Source organism: Antedon bifida, chromosome 5 (genome assembly GCF_963402885.1).
Source record: "Antedon bifida chromosome 5, ecAntBifi1.1, whole genome shotgun sequence".
Lineage (NCBI taxonomy): Eukaryota > Metazoa > Echinodermata > Crinoidea > Comatulida > Antedonidae > Antedon > Antedon bifida.
In genome coordinates this window covers 3,494,087-3,514,747 of record NC_136230.1, presented here as the reverse complement: position 1 = coordinate 3,514,747, position 20,661 = coordinate 3,494,087, and the positions used below count along the sequence as shown (strand labels likewise).

Genomic DNA, 20,661 nt, shown 5'->3' with positions numbered 1-20,661 from the left:
TAATGATTTACAGACAAGTACCAATGAAGAACACGAAAATGATGATGAAATTGCTTCTGCTGTTGATAAAATTATACTAACTATAAGCAGAGAGGATTGGAATTCAATAAAACCAAGTGAATATTCTTCAGGTCAAAGAAAGCTCGTTGGTCCTTGGACTGATATCCTATACGAAAAAGTTAGTTCTGCATTTCCAAAATGTGTTTTGGCGTTCAAGTACAACCGTGTAAAATCTGTACGTAGTAGAAAACAGTCATGCAATTTTTTTACAGGAAAAGCGGTGTGCAAAGGAGACCAATGCAGTGGGACATTTCTCTTTCAAATAGAAATACAACCCAAAGACAACGAACCTATTACCATGCAGTGCACAATAAACGGAGAAATATCCCACAGTGGCAGTGACATCAATAAACGCCAAGTTAAAGGGAAACGACGACAAGAGCTTGCCGATAGATTGTTGAAGGATGGGACAATTAATCATTATTATTCGTCTTTGTCGAACATGCCTATAGAAGCTTTAAAGGCTGGGAATTTCACTGAATGTCAAAACCTGCCAGTACTAAGAAAAATATTATCTGAATCAATTCAGCGGGAAACACTTCACCGTGATAACATTCAAGAGATATTACTTTTGAAAGAAGCATACACCAAAGATAATAGTGATTACATACAATATGTGGCTGCAGATCCATTTACCGTATTTCTCTATTGTGATGAGCAAATAAATGTAATACGCAAATTATCTACAAATCACCAACTAGATATCTACTTAGACGCAACTGGATCGATTATAAGCAAAATCCCACATCAAAAGATTCCTTTGTTGTACTCATGTGTAATAAGACAGGCAGATAAAGTTCCAGCTGTTTCTGTTGCCGACATGCTCACAACCGATCACACAATACCAAATATCTCTCATTTCTTAGGTCACGTCAAACGTGCTGTAACCCTTACTGGTCGTCATATTCATGTTCGTAAAGTTGAAACGGATTACAGTTTTGCACTAATTCAGAGTGCACTTTCTGTCTTCAATCTTATGAACATTAAGTCATATCTCAGGACCGCATACGACATTTCCACCAAAAGTAAAACAGACATATTTGTGGACTCGTTTACAACTGTCCATCTCTGTGCGGCACACATGATCAAGACCATTTCGAGAAAAATGTCTAAATTAATACCGGTATCATCTTCCATCAAGGTCTTTGCACTGCAATGTTTCGCACTTCTTCAAAACTCTACACAAACTGACGAGGCATTAAACATATTTCACAATGTTTGCATTGTCTTTCTTTCAAGCAGTAAAGGTACACAGTTCGTGAAGGCACATCGAAGGCTGGAAAAACAGTTTGGTAAAAACATAATAGAAGACGAAGAAGAGAGTAGCTGCAAACAAGAGGGCCTGCAAAACCTCTTAAAGGAAGAAGAAAACGTTGGATTTGACAATAAAACCATTCGCGAAGTGTCCCCATTTACTGTAGTATTCGATGAAATTTACGACAATGTCGTGCAAAGTACATCATGCCCACTGCTTCATAATGAAAAGAAGACAAATGATCTGAAATGTCCAGGATTTATTGGGATTTTAATAAACGATATAATGCCAATATACCCATTGTGGAGTGGACTGCTTCTAAGTATTAATGTGAAATCAAACAGTATCACAACTAGAGATACAAACGCACCTGTCGAGGGATGGTTTAAATCTATAAAAGTTGACGTCTTACGAAAGCAATGCTTTAAGCGACCCGGCTCGTTCATTGCTACCTTAAAGGGTACCATAAAGGGCAGGATCCGTGAAGGAAATTTCCCTAATGTAAGAAATGTTAAGAAAAAGACACAAGAAAGCATTTCAATAAATCTAAGCAAAGAAGGTTGGCAAAAAAAGAGACGAAAGGGCCGGACAAATGTGTTCCACCCAAAGCAGTCAACAAAAACAGTCAACGAAAAAGACAACATAACCAGTAAGAGAAATGATGAAGACGATGAGGATAGTATGGATGTTAAAAAGAAAGAAAGAAGAAGGCTAGATAATGAAGCTGAAAAAGGATATTGTTATCCGGGAATGAGACAGTATATGAGAAAAAAGGACAACATAACCAGTAAGAGAAATGATGAAGACGATGAGGATAGTATGGATGATAAAAAGAAAGAAAGAGGAAGCCTAGATACTGAAACTGAAAAAGGATATTGTTATCCGGGAATGAGACAGTATATGAGAAAAGAGGACAACATAACCAGTAAGAGAAATGATGAAGACGATGAGGATAGTATGGATGATATAAAGAAAGAAAGAGGAAACGTAGATACTGAAACCGAAAAAGGAGATTGTTATCCGGGAATGAGACAGTATAAGAGAAAAAAGGACAACATAACCAGTAAGAGAAATGATGAAGACGATGAGGATAGTATGGATGATAAAAAGAAAGAAAGAGGAAACGTAGGTACTGAAACCGAAAAAGGATATTGTTATCCGGGAATGAGACAGTATATGAGAAAAAAAGACAACATAACCAGTAAGAGAAATGATGAATACGATGAGGATAGTATGGATGACAAAAAGAATGAAAAGGGAAACGTAGATACGGAAGCCGAAAAAGGAGATTGTTATCCGGGAATGAGACAGTATAAGAGAAAAAAAGACAACATAACCAGTAAGGGAAATGATGAAGACGGTTGGCAAAAAAAGAGACGAAAGGGCCGAACAAATGTGTTCCACCCAAAGCAGTCGACAAAAACAGTCAACGACAGACTACCAGCAGTACCACGATGGGGTGGAAGAGTACAAGGTGTACAACTTAGTAATACATGCACTGTAGACAACTTCCTTACAATCATATACATGGCCTACATCCAGTACGATGCATTTAAAAATCACTTGGAACGCCAATCAGACACAACTGTCGTACAACACATCCTTACCTGCTGCCTTCTAATGTCAGAGAAGCATTTCTCAGAGGCCAAATTCACGTGGTTAACATCATTTACTGAAGGTGAACTAAAGAAAGGACTAAACTGCTATGGGAGTGAATACGAAATTTTCGCCAAACATGTTTCGAACATGTTGCAGACAACTGTGAAGAGCAAGTGCTCAAACAAACAGTGTCCGCATCCGTACAGAGAGAAGAATACTAAAGGAATTGCTATTGGGTATGTAGAGCATGATGTAATATAAATGCAATAATATGAATTTTGATCAAATTTAGATTTAATTTTCAAATGATAATCATAATTTTTGATGATATAATGCATACTGTATTGCGAAACACCCTGATTGCAACAAACATGACTATAGATGAATTAAAATAAAGTGTAGGTTGTGGAAATAATGGTTTACCGTGCTTATTATTGTTCATAACAGTTGTTATTTATTTATTTAAATAATCAAACAATAATTTGCAGAGTTCAAACACCTGACAAGGAAGAAGAAACAGACATTGAGCATATGGTAACCGACTGGCTAAACCCCCAACCAACACGATGCAGTGCTTCATTCGAAGGCAACAGTCAACCAGAAACCAACTTCTTTACCGAAGAGAAAACAATATTGGAAACTGGAAAAACTGAGTAAGTTTAAACAATTTTTATGTTACTGTAATAATTGCAATTTGTGTTTGTATAATTACTTTATTATATTCACTATATAAATTAACATGATACTGATAAATAATGTAATTTATAAAAATATATATTGATTCATCTGTTTTTCCAGAATGGGATATTATTGTGCTGGTGTGCGAACGTATTCCAGACATATTTTTCGTCCCCTTCCTGTAATAATAGTTATTCCGATTAGTGACCTCGTTTCAAATGAGTATCTGTCGAATAATGTACTTGATTATGCCGACACATTGATTATCAGAGGATGTACATTCCGACTTGTTGGAGTTACTATGCACAGACCAGGACATTTTGTAAGTGTTATCCAATCTCAAGAACATGGATGGTTATACTATGACGGTCTTCAAGGCAAATTAAAACAATATGAAGGTAGATATGTAAAGGATTGTGTTCCAGAACATTTAATTCTAGTTCAGGTTTAACAGCAAATATAACGATCAGACAATACAGTAGCCAATAGATTAGTGCTTCAACTTGATTTAGATGTATCAATACGAAAGTTTAGTCATATATTCATTTTTTAATATCAAGGTTATTTTTTTAACAAATATGAATCACATATGAGAGATGAACAATGTCATTGTATGTGGGTGATTTTAATTCAGAGATTTGTACAAACATTGTAGGTCTACAGCGGTAAAATATTTAGTAATTTATAGATTTTATAATGAAAGATATTTATGCCGTAAACGATATGCGTAAGAACACCATTTAAACAACTTAATGTGATGCTTAACATTTAGATACAATTATCTTCCTACATCATAACTTGGGTAACAAATGCAATTGACAGTTTTGAAAGAAATTATTGTATAGCCTAATGTTATATAAGTTATGAAAGAATAATATTTAAATTGGTAAATAACAAATACTGTATTTCCAGCTACTTAGGCCTATAGTTTAAAATTACATTCGTTACATTACAATTATTGTATTGTTTTTAAAACAACTTTTATCACCCAGGGAAGAATGTGCGATTTTTAATTAATTAGCGGATAAAGGATTATCATGTACCTATACAATTTATAGGCCCATGGGATTAATCATGAATATGTTAATTTTGCTATTATAAAGTATATAAACTATTTTCAGTTGCTGTAATGACATTGTAGAAATAACATTATTTCACATAATTGTTTTCTTTGTACACTATAATGGGTAATGTATTAGGTAAAACAACTTAGTTAAAAAAATTACTTTCGATCAAAATTGTTGTATTCTCTTTACAACTTTTATACCTCATGGAAGAATATGTGCTTTTTAATTGGCAATATTAATGGTTAAAGGATTATTAATGAATATCTTAATTTTGATATTATAAAGTCTATTAGCCTAAACCGTTTTCAGGTATTTTTTAAAAACATTATTTCAACATTTATTTTTGTGCGCTTATATAGACGGGTACTGTAGAAAATATAGTTTAAAAAATATTGTTTGTATTGTGTTTAAAACGACTATTATCACTCAAGGACTAATGTGCGCTTGAATTGTTAATTAATAAAGGATTATTAATGAATATGTTTCAGGTAACAGTTGATATCATGAAATTTAAAAAATCCACATTAGTGCCTATTTCACCCAATTGTTCAGTTTGTGAAATATAGACGGGTACTACAAATATAGTTTTAAAAATATTACTGTATATTGTGTTTAAACGACTATTATCACTCAATGAATATTGTGCGCTTTTTAATATTAACAGTAACAGTATTAATGAATATGTTAATTTTGCTGTTATAAGGTAGTGTAAACTGTTTTTAAGTAACAGTTGCTGTAATGACATTTGAAAAAAAAAACATTAGTTCAGCTTTGTTTTTTTTGTGCGCTTATAGATGGGTACTGTAAGATGATGTCATTGTAGGCCTATGTGGGTGATTTTTAATTCAGAGATTTGTTCAAACATTCTAGGTCTACAGTGGTAAAACATTTAGTAATTTATAGATTTTATAATAAAAGACATTTATGCCATAAACGATATGCGTAAGAACACCATTTAAACAACTTAATGTGATGCTTAACATTTAGATACAATTATCTTCCTACATCATATTACCTAGGAAACAAAATGCAATGGGAAAAAAAATTGCTTTTGACAGTTTTGAAAGAAATTATTGTATAATGTTATATAAGTTATGAAAGAGTAGTAATAGGCATATTTAAATTGTTAAATAAAAAATTATTTCAGCTACTTACAGTTCAACATTACATTCGTTACATTACAATTATTGTATTGTTTTTAAAACAGCTTTCATCACCCAGGGAATGTGCGCTTTTTAATTGTTAATTAATAAAGGATTATTAATGAATATGTTTCACATTAAAGGTTAAGGCATATTTCACAATATGTTAATTTTGTTGTTATAAAGTCTATAAGCCTAAACCGTTTTTCAAACACTATTTCACCCAATTGTTTAGTTTGTGAGGTATAGACGGGTACTACAAATATAGTTTTAAAAATATTACTGTATATTGTGTTTAAACGACTATTATCACTCAATGAAGATTGTGCGCTTTTTAATATTAACGGTAACAGTATTAATGAATAATATGTTAATTTTGCTGTTATAAGGTAGTGTAAACTGTTTTTAAGTAACAGTTGCTGTAATGACATTTAACAAAACCGTCAGTTCAGATTTGGTTTGTGCGCTTTTATAGAATGGGTACTGTAAGCAAGTTTAAAAAGATATTACATTGGGATCGATTGCAACTGTTGCAATTAACAAGAAAAATTAGCCCGGCATAACATTTATTGAAGTGGGGTGGTATTGAATGACTATGCAGTGTGTCGTCACATGTTGACGTAAGAAGTTATTTATCAGTTCTTAGTTTATATACTACGATAGAGCCTACTTTAAATGCTGTTTTAATTTCAGGTAGTCATGTTCTACTTGTGTTGAAAAGTGTTAATGAATAAAACGGAATAAATAACTTGTGGTTATCGTTTTTAAACAAACTGTTGTATTTGTGTTTGCTTCAGAAATTATCTTCTAGAATCGTAACAAGTCAAAACAAAACTAAAATGAATTCGCCGTAAAAGGACATAGGTAAAAGTTCGCGGAACTAGTTTGGCAAATGGTAAAGTAGTCAAGGGTCATCTACCCATAACAAATTAATTATTGGCCGTAGAGGGCGTCGATGCAAAAACTATTTGGAAAAAATTCAGTAAGTCAAGTGTTATAACGTTCGTAAAGCCAGTTACTTATTCGCCGTAGAGGGCGAAGATGCAAAAAAGTTCGCGGAACTGGGGTGGCAAATGGTAAAGTAGGTCAAGGTTGATCGATCCATACCAAAACATTTTGAAAAAATTAAGTAGGTCAAGTGTTATAACGTTCGTAAAGCCAGTTACTTATTCACCGTAGAGGGCGTAGACGCAAAAAAGTTCGCGGAACTGGAGTGGCAAATGGTAGAGTAGGTCAAGGGTGATCGATTCATACCAAAATATTTTGAAAAAATTAAGTAGGTCAAGTGTTATAACGTTCGTAAAGCCAGTTACTTATTCGTCGTAGAGGGCGTAGATGCCAAAAAGTTCGCGGAACTGGGGTGGCAAATGGTAAAGTAGGTCAAGGGTGATCGATTAATACCAAAATATTTTGAAAAAAATATATAGGTCAAGTGTTATAACGTTCGTAAAAGCCAGTTACTTATTCGCCGTTGAGGGCGTAGACGCAAAAAAGTTCGCGGAACTGGGGTGGAAAATGATAAAAAAGGTCAAGGGTGATCGATCTATACCAAAATATTTTGAAAAAATTAAGTAGGTCAAGTGTTATAACGTTCGTAAAGCCAGTTACTTATTCGTCGTAGAGGGCGAAGATGCAAAAAAGTTCGCGGAACTGGGGTGGCAAATGGTAAAGTAGGTCAAGGTTGATCGATCCATACAAAAACATTTTGAAAAAATTAAGCAGGTCAAGTGTTATAACGTTCGTAAAGCCAGTTACTTATTCGCCGTAGAGGGCGAAGATGCAAAAAAGTTCGCGGAACTGGGGTGGCAAATGGTAAAGTAGGTCAAGGGTGATCGATCCATACCAAAATATTTTGAAAAAATTAAGTAGGTCAAGTGTTATAACGTTCGTAAAGCCAGTTACTTATTCACCGTAGAGGGCGTAGACGCAAAAAAGTTCGCGGAACTGGAGTGGCAAATGGTAGAGTTGGTCAAGGGTGATCGATTCATACCAAAATATTTTGAAAAAATTAAGTAGGTCAAGTGTTATAACGTTCGTAAAGCCAGTTACTTATTCGTCGTAGAGGGCGTAGATGCCAAAAAGTTCGCGGAACTGGGGTGGCAAATGGTAAAGTAGGTCAAGGGTGATCGATTAATACCAAAATATTTTGAAAAAAATATATAGGTCAAGTGTTATAACGTTCGTAAAAGCCAGTTACTTATTCGCCGTTGAGGGCGTAGACGCAAAAAAGTTCGCGGAACTGGGGTGGAAAATGATAAAAAAGGTCAAGGGTGATCGATCTATACCAAAATATTTTGAAAAAATTAAGTAGGTCAAGTGTTATAACGTTCGTAAAGCCAGTTACTTATTCGTCGTAGAGGGCGAAGATGCAAAAAAGTTCGCGGAACTGGGGTGGCAAATGGTAAAGTAGGTCAAGGTTGATCGATCCATACAAAAACATTTTGAAAAAATTAAGCAGGTCAAGTGTTATAACGTTCGTAAAGCCAGTTACTTATTCGCCGTAGAGGGCGTAGATGCAAAAAAGTTCGCGGAACTGGGGAGGCAAATGATAGAGTAGGTCAAGGGTGATCGATTCATACCAAAATATTTTGAAAAAATTAAGCAGGTCAAGTGTTATAACGTTCGTAAAAGCTAGTTACTTATTCGCCGTAGAGGGCGTAAATGCATAAAATGTTATTAAACTTTGACCGGAAGAAGTAGAGGAGGTCAAGGCTAACATGTTGGTGCAATATCAACTCAATTAGACAGTTATTACGTATTAAAATCTGTTTTTTTTAAATATTTGTGACTGTCCCTTTAATTGAATTTGAATAAGGAACTAGGAACTAGGAACTAGTAACCAACTTCACAGACATAGAGGAAGCAGTAGAGAATTGGATAATTTGTGTTTTGTAAACAAAAGAAGAGACAGTACGGCCCATGACGGGGAGAGAGAAGAGAGGAGTGGTAGGCCTAGCTAGTGAATTAACTTTATAGAAAAAAATGCAAGTCGTATAATGACTTTTACATGTAAATTAATTATTGATTTTCATGAAAATTCACATTGCAAGTGGCATGCAAATAGTTTTAATTGTGCTAGGCCCTGCTTCAGTTCGTTTAGCCGTTCAGTGTCACTGTCGCCGCGGAATATACAGTATACAGTCGCTAGATCATTTAATTCCAGAGTCGTTTCGTTCCTAAAGATAGGAAACGAAGCAAAATACCTATTTATCACTATCTTATGATACCAGGCAAATGTGCCCACTATTATTACAGTAGACAGTAGGCTAGATAAATACATTTAAAATAATTCATATATAAAATAAAAGAATTTAAACAAATTATTCTTTGTCTAGTTATGTCTTATGAATGATCTGTGAAGCGGTCTGTGTGCAGGATGACTTTAAGTGCAGACTTGTTGAGGCTACAAATGAAATGGGTGGTGTCTGTTGCAGTCGCCCTCCCTCTACTCTCTATTTTTATTTGTATGTTCCTGTGATTTATTTATCATTTTGACAGTGTCCTGTGGACTCACTGTAATGTAAGTTGACCCAAGTCAATCTAACAACAGGATGCTGAGCTCCGGAGATCAAAGGGTTTATCTGTGGCTGCGACACGATCAGTTCCACGCCCCTTAATAATAGACACTGGAGAGAATAAGTACAGTTGGTATTTGTCGCAGCCAGATATAAGATCAAAGGATTGTTACGAGTTCCTATCTTGGCAAGGCGAACTCAGTGTTCTGTTGTAGATTGCCTTGGTTGGCCTAATAGTTAGCCTATAATACATCGATGTACATTTATAAATTATTACAATATAAGTATGGAAAATTATTCAAAAAAAACATACACACAATATATAATAAATGAATGAATATAAAATCCAATATTGGAATAATCAATGTTAATATGTACAGATGAATTTTAAGTCTTACTTTTAAATTAGTATACAAAAAATTAAATCAGTAGAATATCTCTAATCAACACATTTACATATCTATCCATTATGTTGTACCGGAGGATACCAAAATACTTTTTGGTTTGCTAAAATCGTATCACATATTTTTTTTAAAGGTTCCAAATTTCTTGCCTTCAATCAGTACAGTGATAGGCAACTACAAACCACAAAAGTATATATGGCGGATGGGCGTGGCACTGCATATAACGCCACGCCTTTTGTTTGCTACAGTATACTATAAATATTATGGCGATATGAAGCATGTTGTTGAGACAAAGCGCAAGGGGTTCGTTTTGTGTAATCGTGTCGGATATGTATCGCACATTTGTGAAATCTTCTGCTTACTTGGACTAACATGCGTATCGTCCACTGAAGATTTTGGTAATTATTAGTAATTTTGTTAGATTTTATTTATAGCAGAATATTGAGAATAATTATTTTAACCTATAATAAAATAATTTAATCGATAGCTCTGTCTACACTATCAAACTAGTTTGACAAAAAAAGTGTGATGTACCCAAATATGGTTATATGGTCAAATTTGGTAGTGATATGACATCATCATTCATGTCTATAGGCTATATGGGCACATCACATTTTTAGTCGATAAATGGACCCTATTAGCTCACTATGGTGGTTGGTCAGTCGGTAAACACTAACTCAAATTTGCGCACGCGACTGCAGCCATGTATATGGCGACTGTTTTCTCACATAAAGTTTGATAGTGTAGACAAGTCTTAAGGCTTAAACTAAATATTGGTATAGACATTTGTTACCCAGAATCCAGTTATCGAAAGACAATATTTATATTTTAAATGTTTTGATTAATTTCAGGAATTCATCGTAACTGCTTTACAGGATTTGGTATTTTTTCCTTCCTCAACATGTTTCTCTCCTGTGTGCTAAGCCACTGGCCCCGTCTTTCAAAGTCTCAAATGGTTCGTATCAGAGACAGAAATAATCATTCTTCTTCTTCTTCTTCGTATTTGGAACCAACTTCATATGTGAAGACTCTGCTCCTCCAACTCTGTTTTGCTAGCTCCACTGTATTTGGTTGTGTATTATTATTCTATTTAGTTATTCTTTTACAAAGATGCTATATAGCATTGTAGGTCTAGTATACAGTAAAACATTTGAAATACGAGGTTTGGTCGTTACATCAAGCTCATGGGCCGACCCCCAAATCATCGCCTATTGAGAATACCCGGTTGGGCCGCCGACAATTTGAGCCGCCGGTGATTTCGATGAAACGCCCAGTGCGACATTTTGTGTATTATGTTATGAATTGACAACGAACGCATAATCGACAACATATTTCAGTCAATTATCTATCTATAAAGCAAAAGCTATAGTTGATCGTTTGCTACAATCTTGATAGAACTGCAGAATTCTCCAAAACTTATATACGGTTAAACATAATATACACAAAACCAAAAGGCTACAAGGACTACTACGTAAGTGTGGTAGTCTTTTTATCGTAATCGCCAGTTGTATCAAGACCCGACGAGTCGTGTTGACTCGTCGGTTCTGTCCGAGTTGCGACGAGACGAGTCGTCTTGAGATAGCGTCGGGCGTAGTTTTTATATTAGGTCTTCGGGGGAACTTTAAACATGTTTGATTTACTACCGTATGAAAGAAAAAATAAGTTTGCCTTTATCAATTCATTTTTTCTTTCACAGGAGTGCTACAGTGCAAAGAAGAAACTTTACATATTTTTAGCAAACGTCACGTCATTTGTTTTAGTAATGTATTTGTACTGGCGACATAATGCATACTGTGAACCCTACGGTAAGTCTACACACGTGGTTGCCGTGTATAGTTTGGCGACAGAATATGTTAAACCTAAACATCACAGCAAATCATGGGCTGTATGACACTGTACTGCGTAAAATCAAATCTGCGATGTTTGCCGCACTGCTTATTACGCAATACAGCACTTTGCGTCAAAACGTGGTTGCGTTACATTGCGTCTCTAGTGGGAACCACGCTTAACTAAAGACGAAGAAGAAGATAACATCGACCAGAAATAAATCACGATTTTTTTAAAACTAATTTGTTTCTCTCTTTTGCAGTTTACAGCTTCTTCGCCATGTCCGAGTATGCAGTAATTATGACGAACATGGCCTTCCATAGTATAGCAATCGATGACTTTGGAAAGAAGTATATAATGTTACTGGAGGATGGACGATAAGGTTAATTAAAAATGGACAAAATAGCAAATTTACTCGCGTATTGAAGAAAGGGTTAAAAAAAAGTTGGACCAAAAGTAAAATTGAATTAGAGATATTTATTAAATATAGAAGACATTTTTATACTAAAACAATTGTTTTGTATTTTGTTTCCATTAAATACTACGATGACTGAATTTATCCTGAACAAATTTTTTTTTCCCCCTGGAGATCAGGTCTTTGTTTTAAATTGTGCGACAACGAACACCGTAACTAATACGGCCGTACTGCGTTGAAACACCGGTTCTCGTTAGATCACCGAAGATAAACAACGTTTGGCCCGGGTTCTAATCTATCTGTTCTATACCGATTGTATCCTTTGGCAAGATCTGAACTGTACATATAGACATTGGTACACTATTCAGAAAAGAGTAGGGGATCGTCTCCCGGTGTGCTGATCTGGTAGGCACTGCACTGCTGGCTGCTGTGGGTTGGAAGGCCTAAACCGAATAAATATCTTTACATTTAAAGCGTGGTTCTCATTAGAAGGCAACGCTACGAAGTATGGACGCAAAGCGATGTATTGCGTAATCACATGTGGGAACCGACAACGCAACAGTGCGGAGGAAAACAATTAACAGAAGGGCATTTTCTTACGTTGCGTAGGTTGCGTCGCTGGTGGGAACCAAGAACAATGAAAATCTGATTTAAATATGTATAGTAGAAAGTATGCAAACTTTATTCCGTATTCAGCAATAATTCACATATAAATATAAATTATCTTAAATCATTAGATTACATTAAATATTTTGTCTTCAAATTATTACTAGATGGATAAATCATTATAAAGAAATGGTTTGTAAAATACAAAAATACATTAATATGGTTACAAAATATTTTCATATGATCTTAATAATAATAATTCTAATATAATATACACGGTTATAAATTGTATTGCAAAATTTCAATTTTATATTTTATGTATAGTTTTGTATATTATTTATATTACAAAGTTATAAATACAAATAGTAGAAACGATATTGCAAGATTTGAAATATGCACGCGTGTGGTTCCAGAACCAGTGACGTCATCGTCGGTTTCATCAATCGGGAGTTCTAGTGTAAATATGGTTTCACACTGAAATGTTGAATCGCTGTATTGTTGTCTGGCGTCTGAACATTCGCAATCTAATTCATCGGCGACGAAATGTGCGTTTGCTGGGCATCCGGCAAATTCAAACGGAATGGTGAGCTCTGAAAGCATAATGAAAGAAAGGTTAGAAAGTTGGATATGTTTCAAATTTACCGTTGCTTTAGGGCACAAACTCTTTTAAGGACGGAGCATTATAGATGTATATTATATAAAAGTTATTCCTATACTGTGTGCATCTGTTGCGTCAGTTATGATGGCGGCAATAAAGACCACTTGTCTTTTGCAAGCGACTACTACGCGTACACTTTTTCCACGCATGAGTGTATTATGCAAAATAAATTCCACGCATGAGTGCATTATGCAAAATAAATTCCACGCATGAGTGCATTATGCAAAATAAATTCCACGCATGAGTGCATTATGCAAAATAAATTCCACGCATGAGTGCATTATGCAAAATAATGCTTACCTGCGGGATATTCCAAGGAATCCTCAATTGAACGGGTGTCAACGTGGTGAACGTTAGCTGGTACTGTGTTCAGTATCAACGGTTTGCTATCCAAATCATCAGACGATATCTCTCTTCTTTTCCTTTCAGTCTTTGGAACTAGTCGAAAAACGGTCGTAATTACGTATTGGTCACGTTCGCTTGATAAGGCAGTGTTTACGAAGTCCATCCGGTAGATGGTCGAATCCGAAGGATCGGCACCGTTAAACGTTAACACTTGTTGAGTTGTGTTGTCGCCTTCAGGACTCCATGCATCCCCCATTAACGAGTCTAAATTGTACACCGTCTCGATACCCATTTCTTCGTAGCTGAATTCGAAGTCGTCGTGGTAGTACGCGATATATCGATTCACTACCTCTGCTGCTAAACAACCCTAAAATTTGAAATGAAAATATCGTTTTGAAACCAGGAAACTTGGAATAGTAGTAAGGATTCAATATAAGAAATATTTCTTTCCTAAACAACTTATTGGTGCTGGAGAGTAAAATCCAGTCCGTATGAATTCTTAAATTTTCTATTTTCTTTACCTCTGGCTCGTCGGCCCATGTAATACCCCTGCATACCATAAATAGCGTCAACATCAATTCGTAGCTGTCGTATAAGAAAGTTGGTGTGTACCTATGAAGTAAAAAAAACACGATTATTATTTACAAGGAGCACATGGTATAATTCTGTGCTTTTTTTAAAATTTATTTTTTATTTTATTAAATGGAAGAGCATTTCATATTTCAGTCTCCAGGGAAGAGCTCTTACCTGGTTTTTCGATATAACAATGTTATTTTTAGTTAGTGAAATCGAGCTCCAACATCAGACGACTTACCTCACTTTATATCGGACTTTTTCCATATGATTTACACCGCGTACTGTTCCGCCATTTTGTATAAGGTTGTCATTCTGGTAACCGGTAAGGCTGACAACCATAATCTGAAGCTTGTCGGTTTCCGAATCCACAACGGTAACAACAGTCTAAAAAATAAGTAGCCGAATTAGCATTTCCCTAATGGCCGACACTTACTGTAGGTGAAATTTACTAAGGAAGGTTTTATATATATCAATGTGCATACTATCATGCTATTATGCATTTTTCTTGACCAGTAAATTCAAGAAAATGACGAAAAAAGATGGTTATATAGAAAGAGAAATATTAACCAACATCTATAATGTATTTTTGATTATGACGAACTAATTACAAGTTTGGTAGTTTTTCAATGTCAAGCCCTCTTCCCATTATTTATTAATGTTTACACTATATTTTTGGGAAAATAAAAATAAAGAACGATCATGTTAAATGTTCTACTGCAGTAGCACTCTGCACAAACTACATTGTTCACATGCAGTTACTGCAGTTTAATAATTTTGACATGATTTAAGTATAAAATATTGTTATTAGTTTATAAGTGTATAAATGGGATGGCTCCTAAAGCATATTGTCGAATTGATTAAGCCTTATGTTCCAGAGCGTAACCTACGATCTGGCGACAAGCTACTGCTTCATCAGCCTATATCAAGCTTTTGCCACAGCTGCACATCTCAGTTCGCCAATATACTAACTTAGGTTCGTTTAAAAAATGATTAAATGAATCTTAACAAGTAGGTTTTTGCGGGTGGTTTAGGATGGTTGTAAATAATAATTAAAGATGGTATAAAATGTTTTTATTTTATTACTGAGAGGGCTACCCAACTGAAAGAAAACGAAATAAATAAATTCTTTCCATTTTAAATTCGCAATTTCATTATGTAATCCGAGGCGATTGCGTACGGTACTATACAATAAGCATTCAAAAGCGCCTACCTGAATAGTAATTTCCATACTGATGGCGAGAGCCGGTTCGTTTAGATCTACACAATTGGCTGGTACAGTAGTGGAATCCGTACAACGATGTTTCCTAAACATAAACTTGAATACTCCGGTTGCGTCGATTGGTTCGTTGTTGGCAACAACATTTTCTCTAACGTCCAACACCAACTCAAAATCCCAAAGTTGTTCACAGATACCAGTTCTAAAAGTCGTAAAATGTACAGACTATGTGTAATATTTTTGTCAATATATCCAAAGTCAAAATACTGAAAAAATGACAATGCTGTGGGTATCAGTGGCTGGATCTCAATGGAGATACAAAAAAGCGAAAAGCTAAATCAAAACGATAAAGTAAAACAGCCAGAAAAGTTGGCAGAGCTTTCGGGCTTTCATCAGTGCAAATAGAGGGTGTAGATTATATTACGCATGAGTGCGTTATATTAAGTTTAAGCAAAGCAAGTAACTTTGACCAATCATGGATGGATTATAACTGTAGCTTGCCTTGCGTCCTAGTGGGAACCAAGATATGAATACAAGATTTGAATTGGATGACACTTACTCGTCACAGGGCGTTGGGCTCATTGGTGAAACAATTGCAAAATCGGTATTCAGACTGTTGTTGTTATCCATTGGTTCGTAATCAATAGTCCCAGGCTCAAATATCAACAGTTCTCCTTCTGGTGATTCGATCGTTGTTCTGAATCGAATTTGTATATGAGCGGCGTTTGGAACTGCAACCTCGGCCTAAAAAAATCACCAAATTGCATTAATGTGCTGTAGTCTCAAGAGAGCAACACCATTTTCTATGTACGTTATGCAATTTAATTGAATTGGTTACACAATCTGACAGTTCCATTTTAAAGCAAGGTTAAATGGTATAATTTGGTTTATCCAAATGAGTTTTTTTTTCAAATCGGATATCGATGGCATGAATTTAGATTAATAAAGTATGAAATGATTGAAATAAAATAACAGGTAGAAAAAATACTTACAACGACATACGGAGAAATAATCACGTAATCAATTGAGGGCTCCACCAGTGGTTCTGAACTTATGATAAAGTTCGTCATAGCAATTCGGTATATGCTGTAGTACAGATTTGCACTGGAGGATACGAAAGACATGCCCTAGAAAAAAGTTTAGAAATTATGTCATAGATACCACGACGTCATAGATACCACGACGTCATAGATACCATGACGTCATAGATACCATGACGTCATAGATACCATGACGTCATAGATACCATGACGTCATATCATGACAAAAATCCATTAAAACACATCTTTTCCAGCAAGACTTCCATTTGCCATTTGAATAATCTTGTAAAATCGCAATTTCAACAATTTTAAGATAACGAATTATACAGTAGGCCCAATTAATTACTGTATTATAGGCCTTAATATGTTAATTATTCGTTAAACTTGGTTTTATGTTAATTAACAGTTTCCTATGTAAGCTCTTTATTTTGAGTCTTTCTACTGATTAAATAAATAAATAAAAAAAATAAATAAGACAAACCTTAGTTCCGTCAGTATTGTCGACAGGTCGGACGTTTGTAAAGTACACGGTTGACTTAAATTCTATGAGAGTTTGCGTATCACCGTAAGACCAAATACTATCACCAAGTCGATTCGAACAATTAAACAGAAATTCAAAGTCTCCTGAAAGATCCCAATTATATATTTTGTCTTTAAATTATTAATAAATGGATAAATCATTATAAAGAAATGGTTTGTAAAATACAAAAATACATTAATATGGTTACAAAATATTTCCATATGGGTTGCGTTACGTTGCGTATCTAGGAGGAACCAAGTTTAAAGCTTGTCTACTGGATTCTCAGGTTTAGCACCTTTAGGAAACGCTTCATATTTTCAGAAGGATTTTTATTTGGAAACATACTAAAATTACCTGTAAATTCATATTTATATTGTCGCCTTGTAACATTTTCATTATATACATCAGTCACAATAAATGGATCGTCTCTGGAAAACGTCATAAACAGTTTCTTGGGTGCGGTGGATTTTAATGCAAGAGTTCCATATTGAACCGGTCTATCGAGTTAAAGAAAAACAATAAATGTTAATAAAAACAAAACGTAACGTAAAACAGCTAGAAAGGCCTAAAGCTCTGTCTACACTATCAACATGTTATTTGCCCATATATGGACACGATGATGTCATATCACTACCATATTAGGTTACATCACGCTTTTTTTGTAAAAATAGTGTAGATAGAGCTTAAGCGAAAACATAATAGTTCGCTTTATTTTCCACTTTATGAATATTAATGTATAGTATGTTTTGTTTGCTTTTACACACTGTAGGTCTATTTTATTTGTTCTAGGCCGCCACACGTTCTAGCGACAGTGGGTTTGCTGCTTTTGCGCCTCCAGAGCATGAATCAAAAGATATACATTCATTCGTTAGGAATATTAATAAATAAAATCACGTAAAGAAATTCTAAAATTGGCTAGCATCTCGTACTTACTCAAAATTGTACTCGTCATCGAACAGGGCGCCATCCTCAAATACGTCCTGGATGAATGCTCCTCCTTTTATTACGTTAGAACATTCGCCACTGTTTTCGGGGAGCACATCACCAGTATCCATCTCTATAACCGTTATGTTCGGAATGATGTCGTAAGGTTCGAAATCAACCACCCATATCTCGTGGACTCCTACCGTATCCTGTTGTAAAATAGTTTACATACATTTATATTACAAAGACAAATAACATATATCATTGTTTACATTATTTAAAATGTATTTTACTTCCCGAGCTCCCGGTTTAAAATTGATTACCTTAAAATATTAGAAAAAATGTTCACTCATTTTCAGGCAGTGGTGATGCAGAATGAGCGTCGTGAAATAAACCGCCTTTGAAAAATGGCGCTAAAGGACATTTTCATAAAAGAAGGAAAGAGTCACTTTTGCAAATTTGAAAAAAAACTAACGGTTACACATTTTAAACACGAAGTTGCGGCTTAGGTCCTTGCGTTCGTTCTAGTGAGAAGCAAGCTTTAAATTAGGCCTAACGCTTACCTCGGTTATAATCAATAGATCCAGTGCGTTATTGACGATATCAAAGCGGTCCACGTACGCTTTGCCTACTTTACGAAACCTCTCATCTACAACAACATCTTCGATAGCCTCGCCAAAACTATCAACTTGGACGGCTAAATTAGCAAACACCAACATCACCAACCACGAAGGACACATGTTTATGGCTTGAAAGAAAACAAGAGAAATGTTGGAGCTATCGTGGTTTATGGTTTGGGATACTACTGTATTCCTACCAAGAACAATAAGGTGACTAGGCTAGCTCTTGCTAACATTAGATTAAAATTGATTGAATTGAAATATCTATAGCAACTCACCAGCTTCTTCTTGTAGTTCGTTAACAACGGTTCAACAAGGGGTGTCCTGCCGATCCACTCACCAGATCTTAACTAAAAATCTGAACGATGTACAAAACGCTTTATAATGCAGGTTTATATGCAAATGAGACTATGCAAACATCTGGTGATTGGTCAAATTTAACTAACAAGCCGTCCATTATTCCAATACAACGATATAGCGATTACTTTCCATATACAATTGTGTTGATTACGAGAGGGACAGCATCGATATTTTTTAATGATAATTTGTTTTTCTATATCTATTCATATACATTACCATCCTTATTATCTTCATTATATATTCTTCATTATTATAGCATGAGTATCATCATTATTATTATTACCATCATTATTATTATTACCATCATTATTATGAGTATCATCGTCATATTATCATCGCTATAAGTATCATCATCATCATCACCATCATCGTCATAATCATCATCATTATAATCATACATCATCATCATCATCGTATCAAGAAGAGGACATTTCCCTACATTCCATTTTCTCGTTGTAACATATACCTAAGTAGGGCCTATTCTTTTTTTTTATGCTATTCCCTCCATTTGCAACAATCTCCTCCGTCCATCGTTAAGTCAATTTAAATTACCAACCGTTTAAAATTAGGTATCTTTATGTAAGTATAATTTTGTCATTCCAAAGGGGTAGCCAAAACCATTTAAGTAATAAGAACTTGTTCCTATCTTTGTCTTATCTGCCCTCCTCTCAATATTGCCATTATCCTTCTTAAGCATTGTCTACACTATCAAACTTGATGTGACAAAAAAGTGTGATTTGCCCAAATATGGTACCGGTAGTGATATGACGTCATCGTGTCCATATATGAGTGCATCACATTTGATAGTGTAGACAAAACTTTACATCTTCTCCTCCTCCTCCTCCTCCTCCTCCTCCTCCTCATCCACCTCCTCCTCCTCATCATCTTCTTTACCAATTGTTAATAACAAAAGTTGATGGATTGACATACTTTTTTTTATTTCTGTTATTGCTTGAAATCATAAAACGACGACATTGAATGTGAAGATCAAAACATTATCAACGTAGATCAGAAGACGCCGAGTAATTCGATATAATTAAACGGAGATTGGTATGCTATTAATAGAATATACTCCAATAATACAAGACCCGGTGATTTATTTTATGTAAAACTATAATCTATAAATTTAATGATATCATCTATCATATTATTATACGACTTGAAGTGCTTCATACTGATGTATGTAATAATACCATGTGTTTGTTATGCATGATTTTATACAAGAAAGAGCCTATACAATCGTTGTACCAGGCCTGCGTTAAGCTCTGTCTACACTGTCAAACTATTACAACACAATGTGATGTGCCTATATATGACACATGATAACGTCATATCACTACCATATTTAGGCACATCACACTTTATTTCTTAAACTATTTTGATAGTGTAGACAAAGCTTTATATTATTTTCATCCATAGCTGTAACTTTCCTCCTCAATACTGATAAATTTTAATTAATCAATTATCAGATATCGAATAATAAAATCGAACAAATAAAAATCGATAAAGGTACTAATAAATCTTCCACGCCACATTGGAAAATCGTTGATTAATATTGACTCAAACAATTGCTGGCAGTCAATTTAACGATTTCAAAATCTGTAAATCATACAAACAGATTTATTTCTGTGTCCTCTTCTTATTGGTGTGCTTGGTGCGCCGCGGTGACCTGGTGCGACGCGCGACCACCTGTGCGGCGCGGTGACCTGGTGCGAATACGTGTGTTATGTCCAACGTACCGTTGGAAATTATTCGCCAATTTCAAAATAATCTAAATATTAAAACATTTCAAAGTAAATTAATGTAATTTAAACCAAAAAAAAAAATAAATAAA

General features: G+C 34.9%; 3 protein-coding genes across 3 annotated transcripts; 2 read left to right on the top strand and 1 right to left on the bottom strand.

The window, feature by feature from the left end:
• The first annotated feature begins 2,921 nt into the window (after positions 1–2,921).
• LOC144841866 (uncharacterized) lies at positions 2,922–3,642 on the top strand. Its single transcript, XM_078698133.1, has 2 exons — positions 2,922–3,150; positions 3,403–3,642. The coding sequence occupies exons 1-2, from the start codon at positions 2,936–2,938 to the stop codon at positions 3,569–3,571; spliced, it is 384 nt and encodes a 127-aa protein (XP_078554259.1). The 5' UTR covers positions 2,922–2,935; the 3' UTR covers positions 3,572–3,642.
• Positions 3,643–8,412: 4,770 nt separating this feature from the next.
• On the top strand, positions 8,413–12,010 carry LOC144842382 (acyltransferase PGAP2-like). Its single transcript, XM_078698831.1, has 6 exons — positions 8,413–8,747; positions 9,137–9,321; positions 9,854–10,118; positions 10,572–10,675; positions 11,417–11,525; positions 11,810–12,010. Exons 3-6 carry the CDS (start codon positions 9,923–9,925, stop codon positions 11,926–11,928), a joined length of 528 nt encoding a protein of 175 aa, XP_078554957.1. The 5' UTR covers positions 8,413–8,747; positions 9,137–9,321; positions 9,854–9,922; the 3' UTR covers positions 11,929–12,010.
• Positions 12,011–12,621: 611 nt separating this feature from the next.
• LOC144842745 (uncharacterized) lies at positions 12,622–18,826 on the bottom strand. The gene is made up of 12 exons (XM_078699265.1): positions 18,746–18,826; positions 18,411–18,595; positions 17,857–18,056; positions 17,278–17,420; positions 16,885–17,027; positions 16,356–16,490; positions 15,923–16,107; positions 15,358–15,565; positions 14,386–14,531; positions 14,093–14,183; positions 13,527–13,938; positions 12,622–13,158 (listed from the first exon to the last, which is right to left on the bottom strand). The coding sequence occupies exons 2-12, from the start codon at positions 18,585–18,587 to the stop codon at positions 12,911–12,913; spliced, it is 2,088 nt and encodes a 695-aa protein (XP_078555391.1). The 5' UTR covers positions 18,588–18,595; positions 18,746–18,826; the 3' UTR covers positions 12,622–12,910.
• Positions 18,827–20,661: the final 1,835 nt, after the last annotated feature.